At 41.4% G+C, this 24356-nt stretch overlaps 1 protein-coding gene across 4 annotated transcripts in view; it reads left to right on the top strand.

The window, feature by feature from the left end:
• Positions 1–24356, top strand: part of Nbas (NBAS subunit of NRZ tethering complex) — a 305952-nt gene that overhangs the window by 102295 nt on the left and 179301 nt on the right. For all 4 annotated transcript variants that reach the window (XM_087907244.1, XM_087907242.1, XM_087907243.1 and 1 more), the window contains exons 22-28: positions 2007–2090; positions 6091–6244; positions 11037–11222; positions 12263–12436; positions 16317–16450; positions 20792–20854; positions 22643–22765. In XM_087907244.1, coding sequence (XP_087763370.1) covers positions 2007–2090; positions 6091–6244; positions 11037–11222; positions 12263–12436; positions 16317–16450; positions 20792–20854; positions 22643–22765 — 918 coding nt within the window. The remainder of the gene's footprint in view (positions 1–2006; positions 2091–6090; positions 6245–11036; positions 11223–12262; positions 12437–16316; positions 16451–20791; positions 20855–22642; positions 22766–24356) is intronic.

Genomic DNA, 24356 nt, shown 5'->3' with positions numbered 1-24356 from the left:
AGGAAATATTATGGCCGGCTTTTCTTAGGTGGGTAGAATGAATGAAGGTATTGCAGCTTAAAAGCACCATGTACTGTTTGGGCCAAAATAAGAGATAAGGAAATACTGAAGAGTGTTCTGGTCATTGCTGACACGATAAGGAGGGAGCTTGCTGTGCTCTGGTAATAAAATAAAACACACTATTACTATCAGGGCTCTCTGGGTCTCCCTTTCACTGTGGGCCTCTGAGCAGAATTATTTGTACTGTTTTAATGGGTTTCTTACTCATTTCATTCAACAAATACCCATAAAGTGTCTTTTTTTTCTAAAGTGTATTGCACATTCAGACTGCCTGGCCCAGGGCCCTGTCTTTACCTACCATTGTAGAAAGGACTTTTGGGTTTCATATATCCTCTGTAGAAAATAAAAATATCAGCTTGTAACATGTTTTTCTGAAATTCTTTTTGAAAACATTTTGTGTAGCTTAAGGAAGCGTGTCTGCTTTGATTTGAAAAGTTATAATAGCTGCCGAGATGTGTTTTTCTGCTTCTCGATTCATTGCACTAATTTGTTGTTCAGCTGGCAGAGTGGGCATCATCATCATCTCCATTCAAATGTTATCTTTCTCACTTTTCATCTCAGCAGTTTGCAATAAAATATTTCTGACATGAATGGGAATAAAATAATCTATTTGGTGTCACATGGATAATACTGTGACTTTTGCCCTGTGTCAGCATCTGACTGATTCCGTTATTTAAAAATCTGAGTGTAAATATGTTCACAGTGTGTCTTTGGCACCTGGTTTAGTAGTCTAGTCTATCATGTTTTGGTTGAAAAGTGGTACTTTTAGTAGAACACCCGATCAACTTATTTAATATTGGGGGACCTAGTCTTTGCCTGATTTATTCCTGCAGTATCTGGTGGCATGGTGAGCCATTGCTGCTCCATCCCTAACCTCCTCAGCTCTGCCTCCACTGCAGGACCCTCTGGTGCCTTCCTTTTCCTTTGCACATGGAGCCCAATCTCTTTACCAGCGCCGTTTCCCTGTGTATATGGAGTGTTTCATGTATAGAGCATGTTTCCCAGCATAGGAGCAGGTGTCCCTTTCTCCAGGGTAGTGGTCCATTTTAGGAAGATGCCACAGTTGACAGTCTGAAATAGTTTACTAACTGCACAAGCATGGCAAATTCAAGGTTTTTTTTTCTATTTAAGTTTTGTCTTTATTCTTAATTGAGCATGTTTCTATCTTTTACATGGATCTGTGGCTGTTAGAATGAAAGGGGACTCTGCAGATATTGTTAAAGCCCGTCCCTGTTTCTGTTTTCTGTGACTGTTATTTATAGCAAATTGCTGTCTGTGTTAACATGTTTGTTCTCTTCCATTTTTCTTTAAGCTGATTCTTTTAAAAACATGCTATTATGCGTTTAGAGATCAGAGGACATTTGCTTGAAGTGGGTTCTCTCCTTCTAGCTTTACATGGGTTCCAGATTGGTGACAGCATCTGATCATATGTGGCTATTTAAATTGACATTAATAATAATACATAAAATTATAATTAACTTTCTGAGAGTCAATTGCCTGATTTCCAGTGGTTAATATATGCCTGTGGAGATTGTGAGCCACTGGACTAGGACAACACAGACAGACCATTTCCACAGTTGCTGGAATCTCAGTGAAATAGCATCGGACAGGCTACTGGTGTGTACAGAAGACTCTGGGTTGAAATGACACTTCACAGTGCAGGATCTTGATTGTTTTTTAGACACACAAGTGACTGTGTACTCCTGTCATCCTTTAACTCATCACTGTATTCACTTTTTTGGAATCTTCCTTTTAAATAGCTAAAGGATGAACAAAAAAAGAGGGCAGTGTGCTAGCTTAGTTATACATTGTATGCTCTGTATCGTGCGCCACTTAGAATAGTGTGACCAGAAATCCTCATGGCAATTTCTTCTCTGTATTCCCAGTCATATATGAAGGTAGGTAGTCTGTATTTTAAAAGCTGTGCTTTTTTTTTTTAATTTTAGTTGGAATGGTGACTCCTTGAAGATCATTCCTTGGGCTGAGCATAAACACCGAGCTGAAGATTGGTGTGAGGAACTGGAATGCAGGCCAGTATGAACTAGCACAAGGCATCATTGTTCTTTGTGGCATGGACTCACACGTGACTCTGTGACAAACTTTTGTGACCCGTGGTGTTCTGTTAGAGTATTTTAGAGGAGTTTTTAAAAAACACCATGACTTGGGATATAGTAAAAAAATTAATGAGAATGTAGCAAATGTTGATAAATGATCTTTATTACTACTCTTCCCTTTAACATATTGACTTCCAATCTACCAAATGAGCTGATACATTTGCATAGTTTTTGTCCTGGTGTATATACAATTTTATTCTCGGTTAAATTTTAGTTCTCATTTTTCTAAGACTGTTTTTAGGGAAGCCTCAGAATGGAGATGCCAAATGCTACACAAGGCGGTGTGTGTGCATATAGTGAGGTGTGGGGAGGAGAGTCAGTAGGAGGCACACTTAGTCCCTGTTGTCTCCACTCATCAGAAACAGGAAAGAACCCTTCATTTGTCCTCCTTTAATTTCTCTTCATGAGAAAAGAGCTTTATCCTTCCAGCCTGCAGACTGCTTGTTAGTTACCAATCCTCCATGTTCCTGGATGTCAGTCTGGGCATCTGGAGAAGAGATGGTGAAGTGAATCTCTGAAGATCCAGACTTCTAGAAAATTTACACATTTTCATACCCCTTCATCCCCCAGATGTAGTGAGGAGCTGCCGACAGGCCCACTTTTCGTCCCACACAGCTCCCGCACGCCTAGCTTAGCCTCAGAAATAACAACACACAAATTGTATTCATTTAAACACTGCCTGGCCCATTATCTCTAGAGAGTTAGTTACCGGCTAACTCTCACATCTTGATTAACCCATTTCTAATAATCTGTGTAGCACCACGAGGTGGTGGCTTACCGGGAAAGATTCAGCATGTCTGACCTGGTGACTGGCTCCATGGTGTCTGCCTCATTGCCCTCTTCCCAGCATTCTGTTCTGTTTACTCCGCCTACCTAATTTTCTGTCCTATCAAAGGGCCAAGGCAGTTTCTTTATTAACCAATGAAAATAACACATAGACAGAAGGCCCACCTACATCACCCAGAGGCAGGGGATTCCTCATGTAGAAGTTTGTAGAGTTCTTTTCTGGAGAAACAAAGTGGCCTCAGAAAAGAGGCCCTTAGATCCTGAGGTGTGGTCCTCAAAAGTTTGTGCACAACCATGACACAGTGAAGCTAACAAATGAACAGGTCCTGTCATATCCATAGAGCTTTCTGGACATCCGAGGGTAGATTCTTCTTGATGGAACAGAGAGAGGATGAAAAAATATAGAAAATGGAACAACAATACAAAGGAGACATTATGCAGAAGAAGAAAATTTCAAAAATTACAGTTAATGTCACCCAGAAGATAAGTTGCTATAGTTTATATAATTAAAATAATAGAATTACATAAATAAAAATCCATAGCCACCATTCTCCAGTGGATAATTCTACCCCATGGCCATACAGATGGCTGTTGTTCACTTGGTTGGTCACAAAATAAAAAGGATGAGTGTGGGAAAGGACTTGTGCAGTGGGACTGAGGGGAAGGACTGAGAGAGAAGGGGACAGTGAGCAGACTGCAGTAGAGGTGCATGTGATGCTGTCAAAGAAAAAGAACAAAATCTACAAACAACCTATTTCTAAATACCACAGGACTGTATAAAATAGTACCAGAAAGTAAGAGAGCTTACTTAGGGGCATTTAAAAACAGCATAGTATACAGAAATTACATAGGAGTCTCCGATATACTCAAGGCGTTACCTTATTCATTAGAATAAATATGCAGAGCTAGAATAGAATATCAAATATTTAATGAAAGAAGTCTACTATTCAAGTTATAGGTATTAAAAAGATGACATAGGTGACTGAGGAGAAAAATTCAAGAATAATTGTTGGAGGAGGCCGCTAGTTAGTTCCTGACTGCTCAGCCCTCAAATAACCACACAGAAACTATATTATTTAAAACATTGCTTGGCCCATTAGTTCTAGCTTCTTATTGGCTAACTCTTACATATTAATATAACTCATTTCTGTTAATCTGTGTATTGTCACGAGGCTGTGGCTTACCGGGTTAAGTTCCAAGCTCCGTCTGGTGTCTGTCTCTTGCAGGGCTTCATGGCTTCTCCCTCATTCTTTCTCTTTTCTCCAAGCATTCAATTTAGCTTTCCCTGCCTACCTAATTTCTGCCTATCAACAGGCCAAGACAGTTTCTTTATTCACCAATGGTATTCACAACATACAGAGGCAAATATTGTAACTCTAATTCTTGCTTGATACCTGTTTTGTTATATGTAATTTTACTATGTTAAAGTTAAATCCTTTCTTTTTTCTTTAAACAGAAAAGGGGAGGTAATGTTTGTGTTCCCCAAACAGTATTGCAAATAATATGGTTTCTGTGTGAGTATTTTGGGGCTGAGCAGCCAGGAACCAACAAGCTGCCTCTGTCCAATAAATAATCAAGTCAATAATTAGAATTTGAAGGCTTCGAATTTTCAGATTGAAGTGTTCTTTAAAGAGTTTCCTAAGGTTCTAAAATATCAAGAATATGTTCATTTAAAGAGAATGATCTCATTTCATGAAAGGAAATCAAAGTCAGAATGACCTTGAATCTGGATGTGATGGTGTTGAAGGGGAGTCCAGAGAGAGAGAATGGGAGGGAAGATGCTCCCTGAGAAGAGTAGAGAGCTGGGAGCGCCGGTGTTTAATGTTTTATAGAGCAGAATGTTTTAGCAAGGACAGCTGAAAAAGAGCATCCAGAAAAGATGAGAAGAGCCCTAGCTTCTGTGGCTAGAATAAAAGGCAAGTGGCTTCCTGTGAGTGCTGCAGTCACTATCTAAGGATGTGAGGGGCTGACCCAGGAGAGTTGAAATAGTGTCCCAGGAACTCGGAGTTGCCGCTGGCTGTTCTTGCTGAAATGAGGCAGAGTTCACAGAGCCCAGGATGGCCAGTGTGGCACTGTGTGCAGCACTGGACAGGAATCTCTGGGAAGAGTGGTAGTCACACCAGCAGAGGGGTTAAGGAAAGGACTCTCCTGCAGATGGAACTTTCTTGCAACATGTGTTTCACGCACAGTGAGTGGCCTTACGTGTGTGGATAAACTGCCTCAATATTAGGGTGACTTTAACAATCTCAACAATGACAACAAATAGCAGTTATAAATAAAATCAAGAGACTGGTTTGTGCTGACTTCTAACTTCTCACAGCATTTTGCATGGTATTACCCCCATGATTTTGAAGAATGAAAGGAGTGCAGGACGTTTTAAAGCGATGTGCACAGGTTTCCCAGCCTTCGCTGATGGACTTGTTCTCTGGATTTTTTTAGAGCCCCAAGCTCTCAGCTGTTGAGTACTCACAGCCAGCAGCCCCTGCGCTCTTGCAGCAAGTCACCTGAGGGGCTTACTTTTCATTCCTTTGTTAATCTTTAGTGTAGAAAGCAGTCATCCACTGTTCCCCTTGTAATTTGTGATCCTTGTATGGGTTCCCTGAAGATGTCTGATCCTCAGTGGATAGGGTGCGCTGTCAGGAGGCCTGTGCTATGCAAGAGCCACACAGTGCTGTGTTGCTGGGGCCTGGTAAAGCGCACTTATCAGCATAGACGAGGTGCATTTCTTATTTCCCTGAAAACTGGAAACAAGATTTCTGAATTCCAGTTCCAACTGGAATCTTTCGGGGACAGTTCCTGCTTTGATGACTCTTGGCCTGCTGAGGAGCTTTGATTTGGTGGCCAACAGAAGCACCAGTGGGGTGCGTTCAGTAAAGCTCTTTAGTTTCTGTCAGTTCCTGTCTGGTTGAGCTGCGGCAACCTGTTTTATTTTTTGTTCTGAATTTTGAAGTCAGGAAAATCAGTTAGAAAATGTTAAATTTCCTCAAATGTCCCATTAACCTGCAAGTGAGCACATACATGTGAGACACAGACACCCCCATCTCTGTAAGCCACTCTCTTCTTATCCCTGTCTCTGTCCTTTTCTGCAGCACTCCCGACAGTTATTAATTGTTCCTGCCGTGCTTTGCAGAACGGTGGTGGAGCCTGGCCTCCAGGATGACAGTGAGTTCCTGTATGCTGAACAGCCTGAGCTACTGCAGTATAGGATGCCCCAGCTGACGGTGGAGAAGGCAGTGGACTGGTACCGGAGCAGAGCAGAGGAGATAGAGCACCATGCCGGCCAGGTGAGGCGAGAGAGCACTGCTGCTCATTCAGTCCACATAGTGCACATGACCAGAAACCTCAGGTGTGATTCAGAGCGCTGAAAGGAGCAGTTCTTAGTGCTTCTGTCCGTTTGTCCTTTGCCCAGAAGTCTTTGTAACTTTTAGATTCTTACAAAACAAATGAATACAAGAAATGTTGTTCAAAATCTTTCTTTAAAACAGGAATGCAAAATAACTGCATACTATGCTTGATTTTTTTCTATGTATTTTAATAGATGCATTACACCTTAATTGATCAGATTGTATCAACTTAAAAAATATTTGCTTTGTCCCCAGTTACAGTGTACCACCACAGGGGATTGTGAGTGTGCCTTTCAGGAACTCTGTTCTTGTGTGCCTTCTGTTTTCCTTCGGTTTAGGCCTGACCTCACAACTCTGTGTTTCTATTGGCTGTGGTCTTCTGTAGTGGTCTCTGCCTGTTGCTAAGAGAAGTCCTTGATGAGGGTGATGACTACACTTACCTGTGGGTCTACGGACAAATGGTTGTTGTTAGGGATGGTGCTGGTTTAGTAAATGGCAGCTGTAGGTTCTCTTCCAAGGTCTCTGACCTCGTGAGTCCCTAGTACTTGGCTGGGTTTCTGATACTAGGTATGATTTTCCTCTTGTTGCTCAGTTCTTGATGCAAGTTAGAGAGCTCTTGGTTACATCCAGAGTGCGTGCCACTGCTGAGCCCTGCTAGTCCTTGTGGTTCATGGGTGTTAGGGCTCCGTAGGACTGTTGGTTGCTTCCTTCTTTTGGAAGCCTGCACAGTTCCTCCTGCTGCTATGACAGGTAGTCTTCATGGAGGACGCTTTTTGGTGAGATTCAGCTCGGGGGCCCCTGGGACCCGTGTCTGAAGTGCACGGTGTCACCGGCAGTGCAGCCTTACTCCCTTCCTTGGTGGGGCAGCTCAGGGGCCTCATGGTGTCATGCAGACTTACTCTCTTCCTTGGTGGGGCAGGAGTCTCAGCAGCTGTGTGGACATTGGTTTCTGCCCAGTTTTATGATGAATCTGAAGCTGCTCTGTCAGAGGTCGTACTAGGCACCCCAAGACATCATGGCTTCCCTTGAGGAGACCAGGGGCAATGATGAAGCAAGGCCGTTGGGTACCTTTCTTATATTTAGTTGGCTTATGTCCTGTCCTGTCTTTCATTATTAAAAACTCTCATAATGGCTCTTATTTTTTTTTTTTGACTTCATGTGAAATACTGACATTTCATGCCAATGTGATGCAATCAAAGTGATATCTGACATGGATTTTACATTTTTCATTTTTAGAGGTTTAATTGATGTGGAACTTCTTTCTGCTTAGTTCCTATATTTGCCTTCAGCAAAACTTGTTTGTTGGTGTAGGAAGTGTTTATGGTGGTGACTTCCCCCTTTGAAGGCTCAGCATGCGGAACATTCCTGTTTGCTTCACTGGTGCCTGCTTTTCTGTCCGCCTTTGATAGCTTGACTTTAAACCCGTGTACTCTTGTAAACATTGGGGAAGACAACAAATGGCTCATGTGCTGTCTTCCAACTGTTCCTCATGTAGTTTTTGTGTGCTGTGTATCAGGTTTCTGCAAATTCTTCTGAGGTTGTTTTTAATTGTTTTGAAGATAGAAGTGTACATTCAGATGTGACTCGTTTGCTTCAGTCATTATTAAGTGTCGGTGGTCCTGCTTTTGCTGGAGCCTTGCCCCTCACACTCTCTCCCTTTGACTTCTTTGTTCCAGTCTTTCCATGGCATCACGCCTTCCTTTCCCTTCTTCACCTGTCTGCCAATCCAGTGGTTTTTGGGGATATGGCTGCTCTTTTTTGTTGCTTTCCATGGGCGTTTTCTCATTCCTTCGCTGTTCCTCCTCTTATGCCATTGTTTTCTTCCCCACTCTCAGAAAGTAATTTGTTCTGTAGCTCATTTGGGAGACTGAGAACTTCCTTCCATCAGAACCTTTCCTGGCTTTTCCCAGAGGAAGAAGCCTCTCTCCTTGAGTTCACAGCCACCGTTTCTTCCCCTGTGCTCTGGATTCTACACCCGCACGCCCGTGTACTTCCACGTACACCTTTAACTCCCCCTTCCCTAGGTCTGCTGTTCCTCACCTTCAGTTCTACACATGCAGAATGTAAAGCTCTCTACTTCCAGGCCTCTGCTGTGTTTCTTGTTTCCCTTATAGCTGGCCCAGAATTAGTCCGTCTGCTTCTGGACTCAGCCCTCCTCTTCTCTCCAGTCTGCCTGTGCCGCATCTGTCTGCAAGTTGTGTTAGCGAAGCCAGCGGCCCTCTCTTATCCTAACTTTACATCCTTTCTGTTGCTGCTGTTTTCTTTTCTTTGCAGAAATTTCCTCCTGGACTTCTGTGATCTAGCTCAAATTTCTTGTTCTTGTCACAGCCATTCATTTTAGCATGTTTGTTGGCTTGCCCCTTATCACTATTCCCCAGGGTGCTACTGTTGACACTAATCTTGTCTACACATATGGCCCATTCAGGGCTTCTTATCAAATGTTGCTCCATGATTTATGTTCCCAAGTGTCCATTGTAGGCATGGAAATTTCTTTCATTATTGATTTTGTTTTGTTTTGTTTTGTTTTTTTCATTTGGACCTTCATTTGGGGGTCTTGCACTGAGGTACTGCATGGGCTACACTCCTCAGCAGCACACATGCAGTACAGACTTTACTTACTTCTCTTGAGTGTTCTTGAGTTCTCAGCACCCTCAACTTCCCATTGGGAGGAGAAGCCAGGCCATCATCCTTCTTACCCATGCTCTGTTGACCAAGGTTTCTGGTCCTGCAGCTGTTCAGCCCCAAAGAAATACTCAGAGGTCTACAGTAATCATAAGAAGCTCAGACTTCTTATTAACTCTTATAACTTATATTTGCCCAAAATTCTTGTCTGTGCCAGCCATGTGGCTTGGTAACTTTTTCAGTGAGGCATTCTCATCTTGCTTCCTCTCTATCTGGGTGACGGCTGCAGGCTGACTGTTTCCTCTTCCCAGAATTCTCCTGTTCTTAGTGCCCTGCTTCTGTTTCCTGCCTGGTCACCCCGCCTCTACTTCCTTCCTGGTTGTCCTACCTATACTTCCTGCTTTGTCCTACAACAATGTTTTTTTTATCTGTTCTACCCAAATTCTGTCTTCTAATGATCTGCTGTGTTCATGCCCTTATATGTCTGTTGTCACACTGCCCCTGTCTTTTTGTCCAGCCTATGGGGGGAGTGTTCAGCAAATATTTCCTCAGTGTGGGCAAGAGAATTCACTAAGAAGTGAGTGAGCAGTGCACTTCTGCCAGGACTCCTCATCACCTAGAGCTGCAGTGCTCCTGAATGCTCCTTCTGCTTTCAGTTCATCTTTGATTTGTTATTCACATTAGTTTATCCTGCCCTCCATACTGAGTATTCCTCTCAGTGTAAACCCTGTGGACGCTGTCCTTTGGGTCTGGCATGGTTAGTGCCACCCGAAAACAAGAGCACTTATGATCCCCTACACGAGCTCCTAATAGGGTGGGCTCACTAACCTTTCCTTGCTGATGTGAGAAGTTTGCTCCTCAGGCCCAGTTCTTCCCTAGATGCATAAGCAAGAAATAGTTCCTGGAAGAGGAGGAGACTCCTGTGTGTAGTTGCTCTGAGTTATCCATTTTTCTGAAAGAGTCCCTGGTTGAAATCACTGGGTCATTAATCTTGACATGGCGGAATCTTTCCCTGCTCTGTCATCAGTGCCCTGTCTGGGGTGAACGGATGTTTGTTATGTCTTTCTCGGGAAGTCACATAGCACATGCCTCAGTGGAATCTTTCAGTCAGGTGTCAACTGCTATATTCTCAGTCTTGGGAGCAGAGACTTCTTCTTGTATCTCTGACACCTAGATTGACATTAGCTCCTGTTAGGGGAGGCAGCTTATTTATTCTCGGCTGCTCAGACCCGAAATAATCACACAGAAACTCTATTATTTGCAATACTGTTTGGCCAATTGGTTAAACATATTTCTGGCTAACTCTTACGTCCTAATCTGTGCATCCCAAGTTCATGGCCTACTGGCAAAGTTTTGGTGGGCTCCAGCAGAGGTGTCTGTCCCTGACAGTGCTACATGGCTCTCACTGACTCTGCTTTCTTTCTTCCATCATTCAGTTTAGTTTTCTTGTCTAGCTGTATTCTGCTAAGCCACTAGCCAAGACAGATTTATTCATTAGCCAATAAAAGCAACACAAAAACAGAACTTCCCACACCAAGCTCCTTGTAGGCCCTTCATGTATTTTAGAGTAGGAATGGGAGAGGAACGTTAGTGTGATCTACAACTGATGATTTCCCATCAATTGGAGGATGCTCGTTTATAATTGGGATGAGGGAATAGGAGATAAATGTCAGTCTACTGCTCAAATAAAGGAAATGTTGTTCTTTGTTTTAGCTAAGAAATAAATATTTATTGGGTGACTGCAGATGGCTTGGCATGGAACAGGAAAGCCTGCTGAGCAAAACTTCATTTAGGAAGCATAGTGCTGTAGTGAAAGTACAATTAATCTGGCTCTGTCACTGCTATTTATGCCACATTCCCTCTCCTTTTGTTACTCTGATGTAAGAGTTAAGATGCCTCTTTCCCTTCATGTCTGTATTGTCAGTCCATCTTGCTGATTGATATATTTGAAACAGTTTGATGCTGATATGTTTGATAAAGGACTCCAGTCCTTTTGTAGTGAGATACATTCTGACTATGAAATTTTATAGAAATGATTACATGCACAATTCTATGCTGGAAGTTTCCACTTTGCCTTAGTCAGGAGCTTACTGTCACTTTTCACTTTTAGGTTGACTGTTCCTTGTCACTTATACGCCTTGGAGTGGAGCGCCATATTCCTGGCTTGCTGGCTCTCTGTGATGATTTGGTTACCCTGGAAACACTGGTTTATGAAGCTGGGTGTGACTTCACCCTCACTCTGAAAGACCTGCAGCAGAAGAAAGACTTTGAAAAACTCAGATTGCTGATGGAACGTGTAGGTGCCCTCTGCCCTTCTGAGCATCCCTGAGCTTCTATTGCTGTGTGTGGCACAAGCCAAATAGGAAATGTAAGAGCCCAGTAAGGAAACGTGTGGGCACATTCCAGCAGGAACACAATGCTGGCTAGCTTCATACCTTGCTTTCCTTTACTGTCCTTTGCTGCCTCTGTCTGCACTCCCTCATTTCCATCTCCCGTATCTTCCCTTTCTGTTCCTTAGCAGCCATCTGGTGAGATTTGATTGGATTATATCAGACCCTTCTTACGAGTGGTGGAATTGTGCTGGGCGTAGTGGCACATGCCTTTCCTTCCAGCACTTCAGAGGCAGAGACAGGTAGATCTCTATGAGTCTGAGGCCAGCTTGGTCTATATAGAGAGTTCCAGCCAGGGCTGTGTAGATAGAGTCTCCTCAAAAACAGACAAGAATATTGAAAAGAGTTGTGGGTTTATGTCCTGGAATGTTGTGACAAGTGATGGTATTCTTATAGAGATGATGGATACAATGACCCATGTCATAAAGGGGAAGCAATGAAAAAGAAAAACGAGGATGGGGAAGACTTGAGGCTTTTACAAGTGGGATTCTGCTCTCAAGCAGCTCCGTTCTTGGGCCCGTCTGCCCATCTGTCTCAGCATCTGTGCTTTCTTCCTTCAACTCTTCACTGGCCTCAGCTGTCTCTCTCTTTCCTTCTTTCACATGTTCTTTTTATTCTTTCTCTGGGTAGACTCTTTCTCTGCTATGGAGAACCTCATGGCTGTGCAGTAGCCACAACATATATGTTTCCCAGAGCTGGCACTAGGCCTGTGGGACCCTAGGCCAGTTCCAGTCTGCGTAGATGGTATGCACAGTTATAGCCTCTGTATCCAACTGGCCCCAGAGGAAGGTACACATTCTTCTGCTTGTGATTAGGTTAGAAGTGAGAAGGGATCTGCAGTGCTTCAGGAAGTATGGGGCTTTCACTGTTTGATATTAGACTGGTTATCTAGTATTGTACAGTTTTTAATTTATCGCTTGCTTTCTGTGGTTAATTATCCTTACAGTGTTCTGAGGACAATTATGTGACCAGTGCTTACCAATGGATGGTTCCCTTTCTTCACCGCTGTGAGAAACAGTCTCCTGGTGCGGCCAATGAGCTATTGAAAGAATACCTAGTAACTTTAGCTAAAGAAGACTTGAAATTTCCCTTGAAGATATTTCAGCATTCTAAGCCTGATGTAAGTAGCAACTCTAATTTCTTCAGAGTCTTTTCATTTTCTTTTTCATTAGTCTGTAGTGTTAGGTTTACGTATAAGTTTTTTATAATTGGGCCTTGTAAAGAGATTCCAGTAAGTAGAAAAAAAGTGGTTTTTGTTTGTTTGTTTGTTTGTTTTTTTTGTTTTTTGTTTTTCGAGACAGGGTTTCTTTTTAGCTTTGGAGCCTGTCCTGGAACTAGCTCTTGTAGACCAGGTTGGCCTTGAACTCACAGACATCCTCCTATCTCTTTTCATCCCCTTAAAATCAGCTTCTACTTAGTGGCTGGTTTTATATTTGGGGTGAGCCCTGGTGGGCACTGCTGGCTGCAGAATACCACATGCGATGCAGAACGGGGTGACAATGAATATTTTATGAGGAATGAAGAATTGACTTTAAATTCTTCCTGCAATCTTGCTTCTGATAGGTCTTCCATATGGGATCTTGTAAATCCTTTGTATATAGTCAGCTTTTTGTTGTTTTTACCTGGAAATTTAGCAGGTGCTTTTGAATAAAACATGTAGCCATTTGCCTTTCTTGAAATACATGAACATTAGACAGGTAGCAGGGATATTAGGCTCCTTCTTTCCAGGACAGTCTCCGTGTTTTTCGGTGTTACCTTCCTGCAGCTCTGATTTTACCATGTCATTAATCTATGGAAATGTCCCAGTGGCTTGTGGTTGTAGACTAGCTAGCTCTGGCTCTCTAGAGTGACTTGGATAGGACTTGGCTTCCAGTCTGCCTCTTCATCCTTATTTCTCTCCATGATGTGAGGCTATTGGCAGGGAACTTAACTCTTGACCTCTCCAAGGCTCTTTTTGGGCCTCTCAGCTCGTGGGTTAATTCCTTTGTGTATAGATGGTTCCCGCCCTCCTCATTTATTTGATAAGTAGCTGTGTGTTTTGTGGGCCTACTCCTTTAGCGACTCTGGAATCCGTGATTTCTCTGTGTACCTGTCTCTAGTGTTATGTCTTTTCTCATTTACTGCCATGTGAAATTCTTATGTTCAATTTCTGTGTCGTCAGATTCATCAGCCTTTGTGTTTTGAGTCACATTGAAGATGGTTTTTCCACTTAAAACTTTTAGTAGAATTTTGTTTTCTTTGAGTACTTTTATAATTTTATTTTTTTATTGAGACCCCTCATCTATGTAGTTTGTACTTTTGTATAGTATGAGTTATAAATATAACTTAATGCTGTCTCAAATAGCTACGTATTTATCCTAGCAGAATTTATCAAAATGCATGTCTTTACCTTAGTGACCTGAGGTGTCACTCTTGTTATAAACTTAAATTTTCATTTGCATGTACATCTAATTCCAGAATGTCCCCAATATTCTGGTGACCTGTTTATTATGACACTAGTTCTCTGGTGATTAGAGATTGCATGAGATGTTCCAGGAGTTGATGAGTATAATATTTCTTTTCAGTTTTCTTTGTTCCCCACTGTTTTGTCAAAGTTGTATTGGACAGTTTCCTATCTGAATCTTAATATCAGCTTATCTAATTGTCACAACATAACTTATTTACATTTTGACTAATTTTTGTTAATTTTTAAGTTATTTTATGGAGACTGATAGATTCATTTGTTTATAAAGTTAAACCCCCTTTCCAAGAATAGGTTGTATTATTCTATTTGATTTTGTATTTAGAATAAGGTGTATTTACAGTACCAGACATGAATTCCCCTTCCATCGATTGGTCTTATGCTTAACAAGGCATCTCGTTAACACAAATCTTGCTGGGGAATCATTATGTGGTTTTGTGGACTTTACAGCTGGGTGGGACTACTGATTGCTCCTCTCTCTCAGCAGCTTACATAACACTTTCAGCTAGTATAAGAGGTAGTCATCAGGGAGGAAACTTCCAGGTCAGGACTAGCTTGGTTCTTCCATGATCTGTGTCCAAGACAGCCAGGGACAGTGGCAATAGCCCAATCTGTTTTAGGAGACCAACAGCTGGATAGCAGGTTTCCATGACTTACACTGGAGTCCATAGCTCTTGGGGACAGACACCCTGTGTGTCATGACTGCATACACACACACACACACACACACACACCACCCACCTACCCACCTACCCACCCACCCATATATTCATGATATATATGTTTTAAACAAGTTTAATAATGTTTCTTCTACAGATGATATCCATTTGTTAGTAAATTAATTTTCAAGTTTTTAATGTAATGTTTCTGTTTCTCTAACTTCTTTTCCATGACTACTATTTGGGTTTATAAAAACTTGAGTTTCTATATTAGTTTTATATCCTGTTATTTCATGACTCTTCTATTACTTGGTTCTCTGTTGTTCTCCAGATATCTCATTTTATCAATTATGTGTTTTCTAGTTGTCCATAGTGTATAGTTTAAGACTTAATTTTTTAAAAAATTCTAATTCTCCTAGTTTTTATTGCTGCCACATAGCTCAGCTGATAACCTAGTGCTAATGGTGGGAGGACCCACTTCTTAGGATTTCTGTACAGATGTTCTTCTTTTGGTTTGAGAAGGAAGAAATGATGCTTTCATGCTGACCACAAGGATATCAAGGAAGGAATGATGAGAGCAAGAAGAAGTATCTCTTAGGCCACGTAGGTTGAAACATCATGTAGGGAGTCCTTACAGGCAAGAATTGATAGGGTCTTTAGAGTGCTGTGAATTATTTATACAACGGCTTGTTTTAAGAAAGAAATGCACACTGGTTTGAGGAGAAAATATCATAGTCAAGGATACAGAGAACAAAAGGATCTTTCTCCAAGTAGTGAAATGGTGCCCACTAAAACCCACATGCACAGGACACACACCAGGAACCTCAGCATCTGGGGGTGTCCTGTTGAATTCTGTGACAAGTGGAAATAAACCTGTGTTCCTGGTAGACTTTAAACTTGGGCAGAATGAATCCTTGAGAACATATCCTAGGTAAAATATGGCTAAGACAAGGAGAAATCGTCAGCCCTATGTCTAATGGAGAAGCATATTGTGGTGTCTGTACTGCAGATTTTGCATCCGTTGTATTAATCAAATAAATTCAGCCATGCCTGGATCAAAATGTGTGAAGAAAAATTTTGTGTATACTGAACATGTAAAATTTCTTTTTGGTTTCATTCTTGTGTAGTGGCCACATTCTACTATTACATGTGATCAAGAGATGAAATGAAATCTGTGGTGGAGTAACATAAACTCTCTATGTATTTTAAAGTCTTTATTCCTTCCCGTTCCCTCATAGGATGGTGCTGGTAATACCTTGGCCTTAGAGATGAGAAAATAAGGCACTGTTTGGTTATTTTCTGTATTTCATAAAATACTCTGAGAATAGGAATCCTTGCTTTGCTGTGAGAAAGAAATATTCTATGTGGACAGAGGCCTGAAGTGGCCATCTTTGTACTTCAGAAGTAGAGTGTGCTCTCTGGTTATGCCACCGCATTGCCGTTGGTCAACTCAGTAGCAAGGCAGTGCAGTGTGGAAAACAATAGGCTCTAATGTCTGTAACATTACTTCAGGGATTTCATGTTTTGTAATTGAAACACACAGAGTTTGGCTTTCGGGGTAGAAATGTTATTTTTAATGTTGCTGTCATTATAATTCACTGTGTCATTTGTTTCTTGCATCTACTTTATTTGAAATGGTTCATAAATTGAAGAGTCTGATTTTAGCAGATGAAGCTTGTGGGTTACAAATGATTTTTTTCTAGCTGATTCTGTAATTAAAATGTGAATTCATTTAGAATTATTAAATACCTCAAAAGTCTGTAAGCTACAGAAAAATCAAGAGTTGTTTCTTTGGCTGATTAATGGCACTGTTTAATATTCTATTGACAGTGGTGCTGGGAGAAACCGACATTGAGTACAACATGCTTTATTTTCTCTAGCTGCAGCAAAAATTTATTCCTGACCAGGACCAGCTGATGGCCATAGCACTCGAGTGCATCTATAACTGTGAACGGAGTGACCAGCTCTCTCTCTGCTATGACATCTTAGAATGCCTTCCACAGAGGGGATGTGGGTAAGAAGCCAAGGAGGCAAATCTCATTGAGTCTTCTTATTCTAGTGTTTAAAACAAAGGGACCACTTTTCTAAGTGCTCATCAACAGAAAACTTTGAAACTATGAGGAAAAAAGAGCCTGGGGGGGGGGGGGGTAGCTCAGAGGTGGAGTGCACGCTCAGTATTCATGTGGCCCTGAGTCTACCTCAGCCCTGAACCACATGGAGAAGACATGAAAACTGTCTGTCAGCTTGGTGTCTGGAGGTAGCTTTCATTCTTTTGTTACTAAATGGGTGTTTACTGTAATTGTAATTTCTACGATCATTCCCTTAACCATGGTCATCACACACTGGAAGCAAGAAACAGCAGCTCTGTGACAAGAATTCTCTAAAAGTCTACAGCAGTTCATTAATTGAGCTTTAACTATTTATGGACTAATGGTATTTATTTTGTGAATTCTTTCTTCTTCATTCATATTTAGTAGTTCTCTCCCGGGATGTCATGTAGCTGTCATTCCCTGACTGTTTCTTGCCGTTCCTAAGCATCCCATGTGATGCTCACTGCCAGTCAGCCTCCTTGTCCGCACGCCTCTGGTACTTCAGCCAAAGTGCTCAACCTCTGTCTTCAGTGTCTTCTGTGACGTTAACTATTTAGACAGAAAGGCTTCCTTGCTGTACAGTCAGTCTGTCCCTTGATTTTCTACCCCTCTTCTCATGTCAGGGAATTGTTTGCTTGTGTTAGATGGATGCTAGCAGTCGCCATGTTTTCAGCCCACCCTGAAACACTGGTTCCCATAGACTTGGGTACAAGGAAAGGAAGAAAATTTTTATATAGTAGCAGAGTATTATCCAGAATCTGGCCTTTTCATATTCAAACTTCAAAGGTGAAGTTTGTCTTTTTGTCTTCACAGAGTAACAGGTTGTCCACCATCATGTTCACCCAGCTTTCATGGTAGCGTCATTAATAGTTACCCTCCTTGTGTGGGAACCCAAGGCACGCTCCGTGCCACAGCCTCCCTAGGAAGAAGACTCTCGTTCACACGGTTTGACCCAAGTCCCACCAGTTCTTTGGACTGAACTTGACTTACAACTAATGTACGTGCTATGAGAGCTTTTTCTGCAGAGATGCAAATAAGTGCTTTCCCTACACAGGGTTTGATCGACTTAACAAAGGACAATTCTGAGTTCAGTCTCTTGAACTAATGTGTTTATTTATCTTCCTTACGGGGTATAGGTGTCAGACACATGATTGACCCCAAAGCAGCCACACTATTGTAAAGTCTTGATCTAGGTGATGACTCCTAGTCATTGGTTATCACCCTGTCTAGCTTAAAAAGCAAAAAGTTTCAAGAAAATTTCTTTGTTTTCTCTTTGCTTGCCTTCTGTGCTGGTTAGTTTTGGTCACCCCGAAAAGAGGGAATCCCATTTAAGACACTGTCTCCCTTAGATTGGCCAGCAGGGATGCCTGTGGGACACTTTCTTGATTGTTGGTTGTAATCGAAGGGCCCAGCCTGGGTGGTGTCATCCATAGGTGGTGGGTCTGGCTGTGTAAGGAAGATCGCTGATTAAGCAGTGGAAGCTCCAGTAAGTAGCATCCTCTGTGGTTTCTCTTAATTTTTGCCTCCAGATTCGTGACTTGAAGTCCTGTGCGGCCCCTCTTGATGACTAGCAGTTTCCTATAAACCAGATAAGCCCTCTCTTCCCCGCACTGCTCTGTTCACTGTGTTCCCTTAAAAACAGAAAACATCACACACACACACACACACACACACACACACACACACACACACACACACACACAAAAGCAGAAAACCAGCTAGGACTCTTTTTTTATAGTCGTAGACTTTTAATGTCATAGTTGATCTGTAAGTGATGTGGTGGTTGTTATCGGATAGTCTTGCTCCCACTCTAGTGTTTCCACCATCATCGTGGTAGTGTAAACCTTGTCACAACAAGGTAAGACTTTTCTCCTCTTTAGCTTTCTCTTTCCCCTGGGCTGCCTGATTCCTGCTTTCTTTCTTTTTCTTCTTTTTTTCCCTTGGGCTCCTGACAGAACCATGAAGTGGTCAGAAGAACTTGATAATCTCTCAGCTCCCTTTTTTCCTTGGTCCTCCCCACTTCTGAATCCCTCTTCATTGGATGTTTCCTTTGTCTTTCTTTGGTGTAACCCATCAGCTGTGCTCTTACCTGGGGACTTGGCCTCGCCTCTGTGTTATTTACTGCCTTTCGCCTTTCTTTGTGATATAGCTTCTTATTTTAATGATGTCCAGTCTCAAATAGCTCCTCATCAAACACGGTAATGTCATAATTATACCTCTACACTAATGTATTTTGACTTTCCATGGAATTCTCAATTGATCTTTTATTTCCTGTGGTCTCTCAAGGTCTTGCTTTTGTCCTGTCCATGCTGCAGAGAAATCTGATGCCATTCTGAATTAGGCTTTTCCCTTTGTGTACTAGTATCTTGTCGTCTTCCTTAGTGTTCTCAAATATCCCGAGATTGTATTTTTGCTGTGAATTCTGCCTCAATGTGCTGTTCATTGGCCTGTATTATTCTTCTTCTGACCTGGGAGGATAAGGCTCAGTAATGCATTCCTAAATAGTTCTGTTTTTTTTCTTTGATGAGTTTATTTGTACTCCCCTCTCTACTGCCTCCAAGTCTTGTTATTCAAAGGTTAGGTCTGCAGGATTTGGTATTTAATTGTAGATCTTATTTGTTCATGTATTTGTTTGCATCTTTTTTTATTCTTTTTCTCACATTTTGACCTTTTATGAATTGATCTGATATTTTTCAATTTTATCTTCTAATCCAGCTTTTGAATTTCAATATTTATTTTGGTTTCTTAAGGTCAACAAACTGTTTCTTGTTCATTAAAAACAAAACTCAGAGTTCTAGTTCTAGTCCCAGTTGCGTCCCCATTCCCCAGCTGTCCTGAGAGTATAGATGGACACCCTCCTCCCTCTTCCCAGCTATCCTGAGAGCATAGGTGGACACCCTGCTTCCCATTCCCAGCTGTCCTGAGAGCATAGGTGGGCACCCTCCTCCCCATTCCTAAGCTGTCCCAAGAGCATAGATTGACACCCTCCTTCCTGTTCTCCAGCTGTTCTGGGAGCATAGGTTGACACCCTCCTCCCTGTTACCCAGCTGTCCTAAGAGCATAGGTGGACACCCTTCTCCCCATTTCCCAGCTGTCTCAAGAACTCTGTCTAGAAATTCAGTAGGTACATGATTCTAAAGTACCTGTGAGGGTCCAGTCAGTGGCTATTAGTGGAGAATGGCCGGGGCCCATGTAGAGAGAACCTCTGACTGCAGCTGAGCCCTGCGCCGCATGACAACTCACATGTGTGTGTTGTGCCACCTTTATGTGGCTTTGCGGATATAGTTTTATTAATCTGTGGTCTCTTTGATGCTGATGGCCATAAAAATTCTTCTCCAGTGTCTCCCTTTATAGTTTTTCCCTGATAAGGATGCTCTTCTAATGGGTGAACTTGCCCTGGTTCCTTACCACTGAAGTTGATGTGATTCTCTTCAGGAGAGGAAATGGTTAAAGCACACCTGAGAGTCTAAGTGTACCCCCTGAGTATTAGTCCTCGTGGCACTGCTTTGGGAGGTTGCAGTACTTGATAGGCATAGCAGAAGGCCAGCGTGTTGGCCATGCTTCCTAGCGTCTTTTTCCATGGCACACAATGTTTTTACTCTTTGCCCATTCTCCACTGCTGGTTAGCCTTTTGACTAAGACCAACTGTGACTCTATTTTTAAAACAGTTTTTTTTTGTGCAAATTTTATATATTAGTACTGTGTTTATATCATTTCTATCCCTTCCTCTCCAACTTTAACTTCTCCTGTGTCCCCCTATTCCCTCTCAAATTATTGACCTCTTGTTCTTTATTGTTGTACACACACACACACACACACACACACACACACACACACACACGTATACCTACACTTAGTCAAGAACTCTTCATAATTCTTTTTTACCTTGAAGCAGAATCAACTCAAAAGTTCCTTAGAAATTAGTTGCTCACATCTTATTAATCTCTAACAGAGAGTGATGTTTGATTCCACTGATTTTCATCTTATTGATTCAATTTGGTGAAATAGGTACAAATAATTTCACTGTATGCTTCTGGGTGTGACCAGAGATAGGCCTGACAGTCATATTATGCTATTGGCACTTCAAGGAAATAGTGTAGGACCTTGGGGGTCTTTGGATGGTACATAGGAAATAAGCCTCAGATTTTACTTGGACAGTGTAATATTGTTCCATGTAAGAGAAGCTTGCTTTTTTTTTAAACTCATGTAGTTGTTTTATATTTTATTAAAAACCCACTTCTAAACATAAATTTTATGTTTTTTAGCCATACGACGAACGTGACCACAGCTCTTCATGACATGGTAGACCAACTGGAAAAAATTCTCAGGTGAATAAAAAAGATAAGTTTTTTTTGTTCTATGCTTATTAAGGTGTGTATCCGGCAATGCAGCTATGGCCTGTTATTCATGCCCAGTTTGAACGCTTAGTCCCGTGACTCTCTTAAATGTTTTCTCAATGATGCAAGTACTGTCTTACGGTAGCAGAGTGCTGGGGGAGGAGCCTGAGCGTGTGCACACACAGCTGCTTGTGCTCCTCAGCCCAGTCTTTCTCCTGCCCTATGCAGTTTTGCTGTCCATGGATGGTCCTCCTTCCCCTACTGCTCCTGTGCTGTTATTACAGTTGTGTGCTGCTTTTGTTTGTTTGTTTATTAAAAAGCATTTTGCCATGTAGCTCAGGCTAGCTTCAAACTCAGTCATCCTCCTGCCTCAGCCTTCCTGTGTTGGAATAATAGGTATGAGATGCCATGCCAGATAAGCGTGTATTCAAGTCCAAGCATTTTTTTCTCACTAGCTAGATGACCTTTAAACTTAAGTCTTTCTTATATATAATAATTAATTCATGAGATGATGAAAGTTCTATTAGATTAAGAAATTAATGTCCCTCATACTGTCTAGGCACACAGAAATGTTAATTTATACAGCAACAATTGCATCAGTCAGTAAACAGTGTTTATTACACTCGTAAGACTTGGAGCACAATAGCGTGTTTGAGTGATGTTGGGATAATACCAAACTGTGTGGAACTTTGATGCATTTTTGGTGGGATATTCTTACTTTTATAATGAAGTTTTTCTTTCTTTGAGACGGAATAGTCTTAATTAGCCCTGTAGGGAGTTTGGTGTTATTTACCAGCATTCATTTTTATGTATGCTTATATGTATGTATGTATGTACACACTTATACATATATATAAAACAATTCTTAAATATTATTCTATAAATGAAAATTGAATAAACTAGGATCTGGGAATGTAGCTCAGCTGATAGAGTGCTGGCCCAGCACGCACAAAGCTCTGGGTTTGATCCCTAGCTCCATAAAACGTATATGCCGTGGTCTGTGCTGGTTATCCTGGCACTAGGAGGTGGAAGTAGGAGGATCAGAAGTTCAAGATCATCCTCGGATAGATGAGTTAATGCTCAGCCTGGGGTATGTGAGACCTTGTATTGAAAGGAAGGAAGAAAGGAAGGAAGGAAGGAAGGAAGGAAGGAAGGAAGGAAGGAAGGAAGGAAGGAAGGAAGAAAGGAAGGAAGGAAGGAAGGGGAAAAGGGAAGGAGGGAAGAAGGAAGGAACAAAATAATAACAACTAACTATCTTTTTAATGTACAATTGCTGATGATACCATTTTAGTACGAGTGTATATATAGAAAAGGGTCATTATTTGGAGACCATCTACTCATTTTATTCACTCAAACTATAGATGGTAGTGTAAAAATATTTTAAGTTACACTTAAGGGAACAGAGTGCTCCATACACCATAGTGCTGTGTGCTGACAAGCGTTGAAGCCTAGTACCAAAGCCACACATTTGCCTTGTTACTGTGCATGCTTTTAGAGTGGAGGCAGCTTGCCAGAAAGGTTTCCAGTTAGATATTTCATGTTTTAAAGAATAGACCATTTATTCTAAACATAGTCTAGTAAAAGCCGATGAGAAATAAGCAGCTTGATATATAATTATGTGTTTTATTTTTGGTAAGAATTAATGCAATATGTATTACTGGATCATATGTATATGTGATGCCTTTTATTTTTCTACCAAATGTCTAAATGTAATTTAAATGCTTAAAAACTTTGTCTCTTTGTTTGGACAATGTTCAATATTTCTTCTTTTACTTATAGTGTGTCAGAACTTTTGAAAAAGCATGGACTGGAGAAGCCAGTTTCATTTGTTAAGAACATGCAGTCCAGCTCAGAAGAGGCACGCAGCCTGATGGTTCGTCTGACCAGACACATTGGACGGAAGTAAATGACAAACTCACTTGATAGATGCTTTTAGATATTGATGTTTTCTTTATTGAAAACTCTGATAAGTTATATAGTTGGTCAATGACATACTACAACTATAAGGTTTATAATTTGATAAGTTTTGATATATGCACATTCTCAAGGTCTACACCATCACTCCATCCAGGATAATGGCCAAAAGAGATAGTAACCCTTACAAGTTTCCTCTTCTTTCTCCATAGTCCCTTTCCTCCTACACGCCAGGCTGCTCATGGGCTGCTGCCAATCTATTGTATATCCCTTTAAATGTTATTTTCAGTTTCTTAGACTCTTGTGTAACTGAGCCAGACATTATTTTGTTATTTGATTTACATTGATTTAGCATAATTGCTTTGATTTATCTGCCTTGTACCATGATTTAAAAGATTATAGTTTTATTTGCACAATAGAAATCCATGTGTTGGGTTTTTTCACATCCTGTGTTTGCTCACCTGTTAGTGGACATTGGGGTTGTTTTGAGTTTTGATGTTTATAAACACAGCTTTTATAGATACTTATGTTTTCAAAGGACCATATGCATTTTTTGAATAAATACATAAAGATAGACTGCAGGATTATATTCTGGGAACAAAACAAAACAAAAACCCTGCTAAATAGTCTTTTCAGTATTCATTCCATTTAGTTTGAAACCAGACTTTAGGGATTGGGTTTGTTGCTTGTACCCTCATCAACTCAGGTGCATTTCTGTATGTTTCTCTCCTAAGTGGGTGTGTGCTTGCATCTCTTTGGGTGACAGCTGGAAGCATAGTTCTGGTCTTTTTCGTCTGTGTATCTTTTCTGTCCATCCTCCAACACTCAGCTGCTTTCTTCTTACTGAATCTAAGGAGTTTCCTCACTGTTTGGGACCCATTTTGCCTTTAAGGCATTCAGGGAGTCTCCCATGTGCACCTTGCCCTTTCCATTTTCCTACCTATAGTTTCTGATGAGCACGCTTTAAAAACTGTTTTTCATTGGTGAGAATTATTATTTGATGAAGTCATACACATCTACAGTGCATTCTGCATACTCTCACCCTATCCTCTTAGCATTCCACAGTCTCTGTTATCTGTCCTCTCATCCCTGGCCGGCTTCATCTCCCTTATTCATCTCTAAACCCAGGACTGGCTCTAGGTACACACCTGAAGGGACCAGTAGACTCTTCTCCGGAACCCAGCACTTCACCAGGGGCTCAGGAGCCAGAGCCCCTCCTGGGCTCATGTGTCATGCTCAGTCTTGTGTAAGCGCCCACAGTGCTGAGACTGACTGCAGTGGCCATGCCATGCTTCAAAGATAGCATTTTGCAGCTGCCTCTATTCTTCCCATTTACATTCTTTCTCTTCTCTCATCTAGAATATTCTTCGAGCCTCAGAAGGAGTGGTGGAATGTTCTGGTTGTGACTGAGCACTGAACTCGCGTTTTTCTGATCTCCTAGATATCTGAACATCCATAGTCTTTCTTCTTTACCTAACTTCAGAGCCAATCTCTGCTCTGTGGTTGTGGTTGTATTAGTTTTACAGGAAGAATTTGTCATGAGGTTTATTTTTATCTGTTTTAGCCCAACTTTCGAATT

Source organism: Myodes glareolus, chromosome 6, assembly GCF_982192425.1.
Source record: "Myodes glareolus chromosome 6, mMyoGla1.1, whole genome shotgun sequence".
NCBI classification, from domain to species: domain Eukaryota; kingdom Metazoa; phylum Chordata; class Mammalia; order Rodentia; family Cricetidae; genus Myodes; species Myodes glareolus.
The sequence above is the reverse complement of the archived record's forward strand: the minus strand, read 5'-3'. Positions and strand labels throughout refer to the sequence as shown.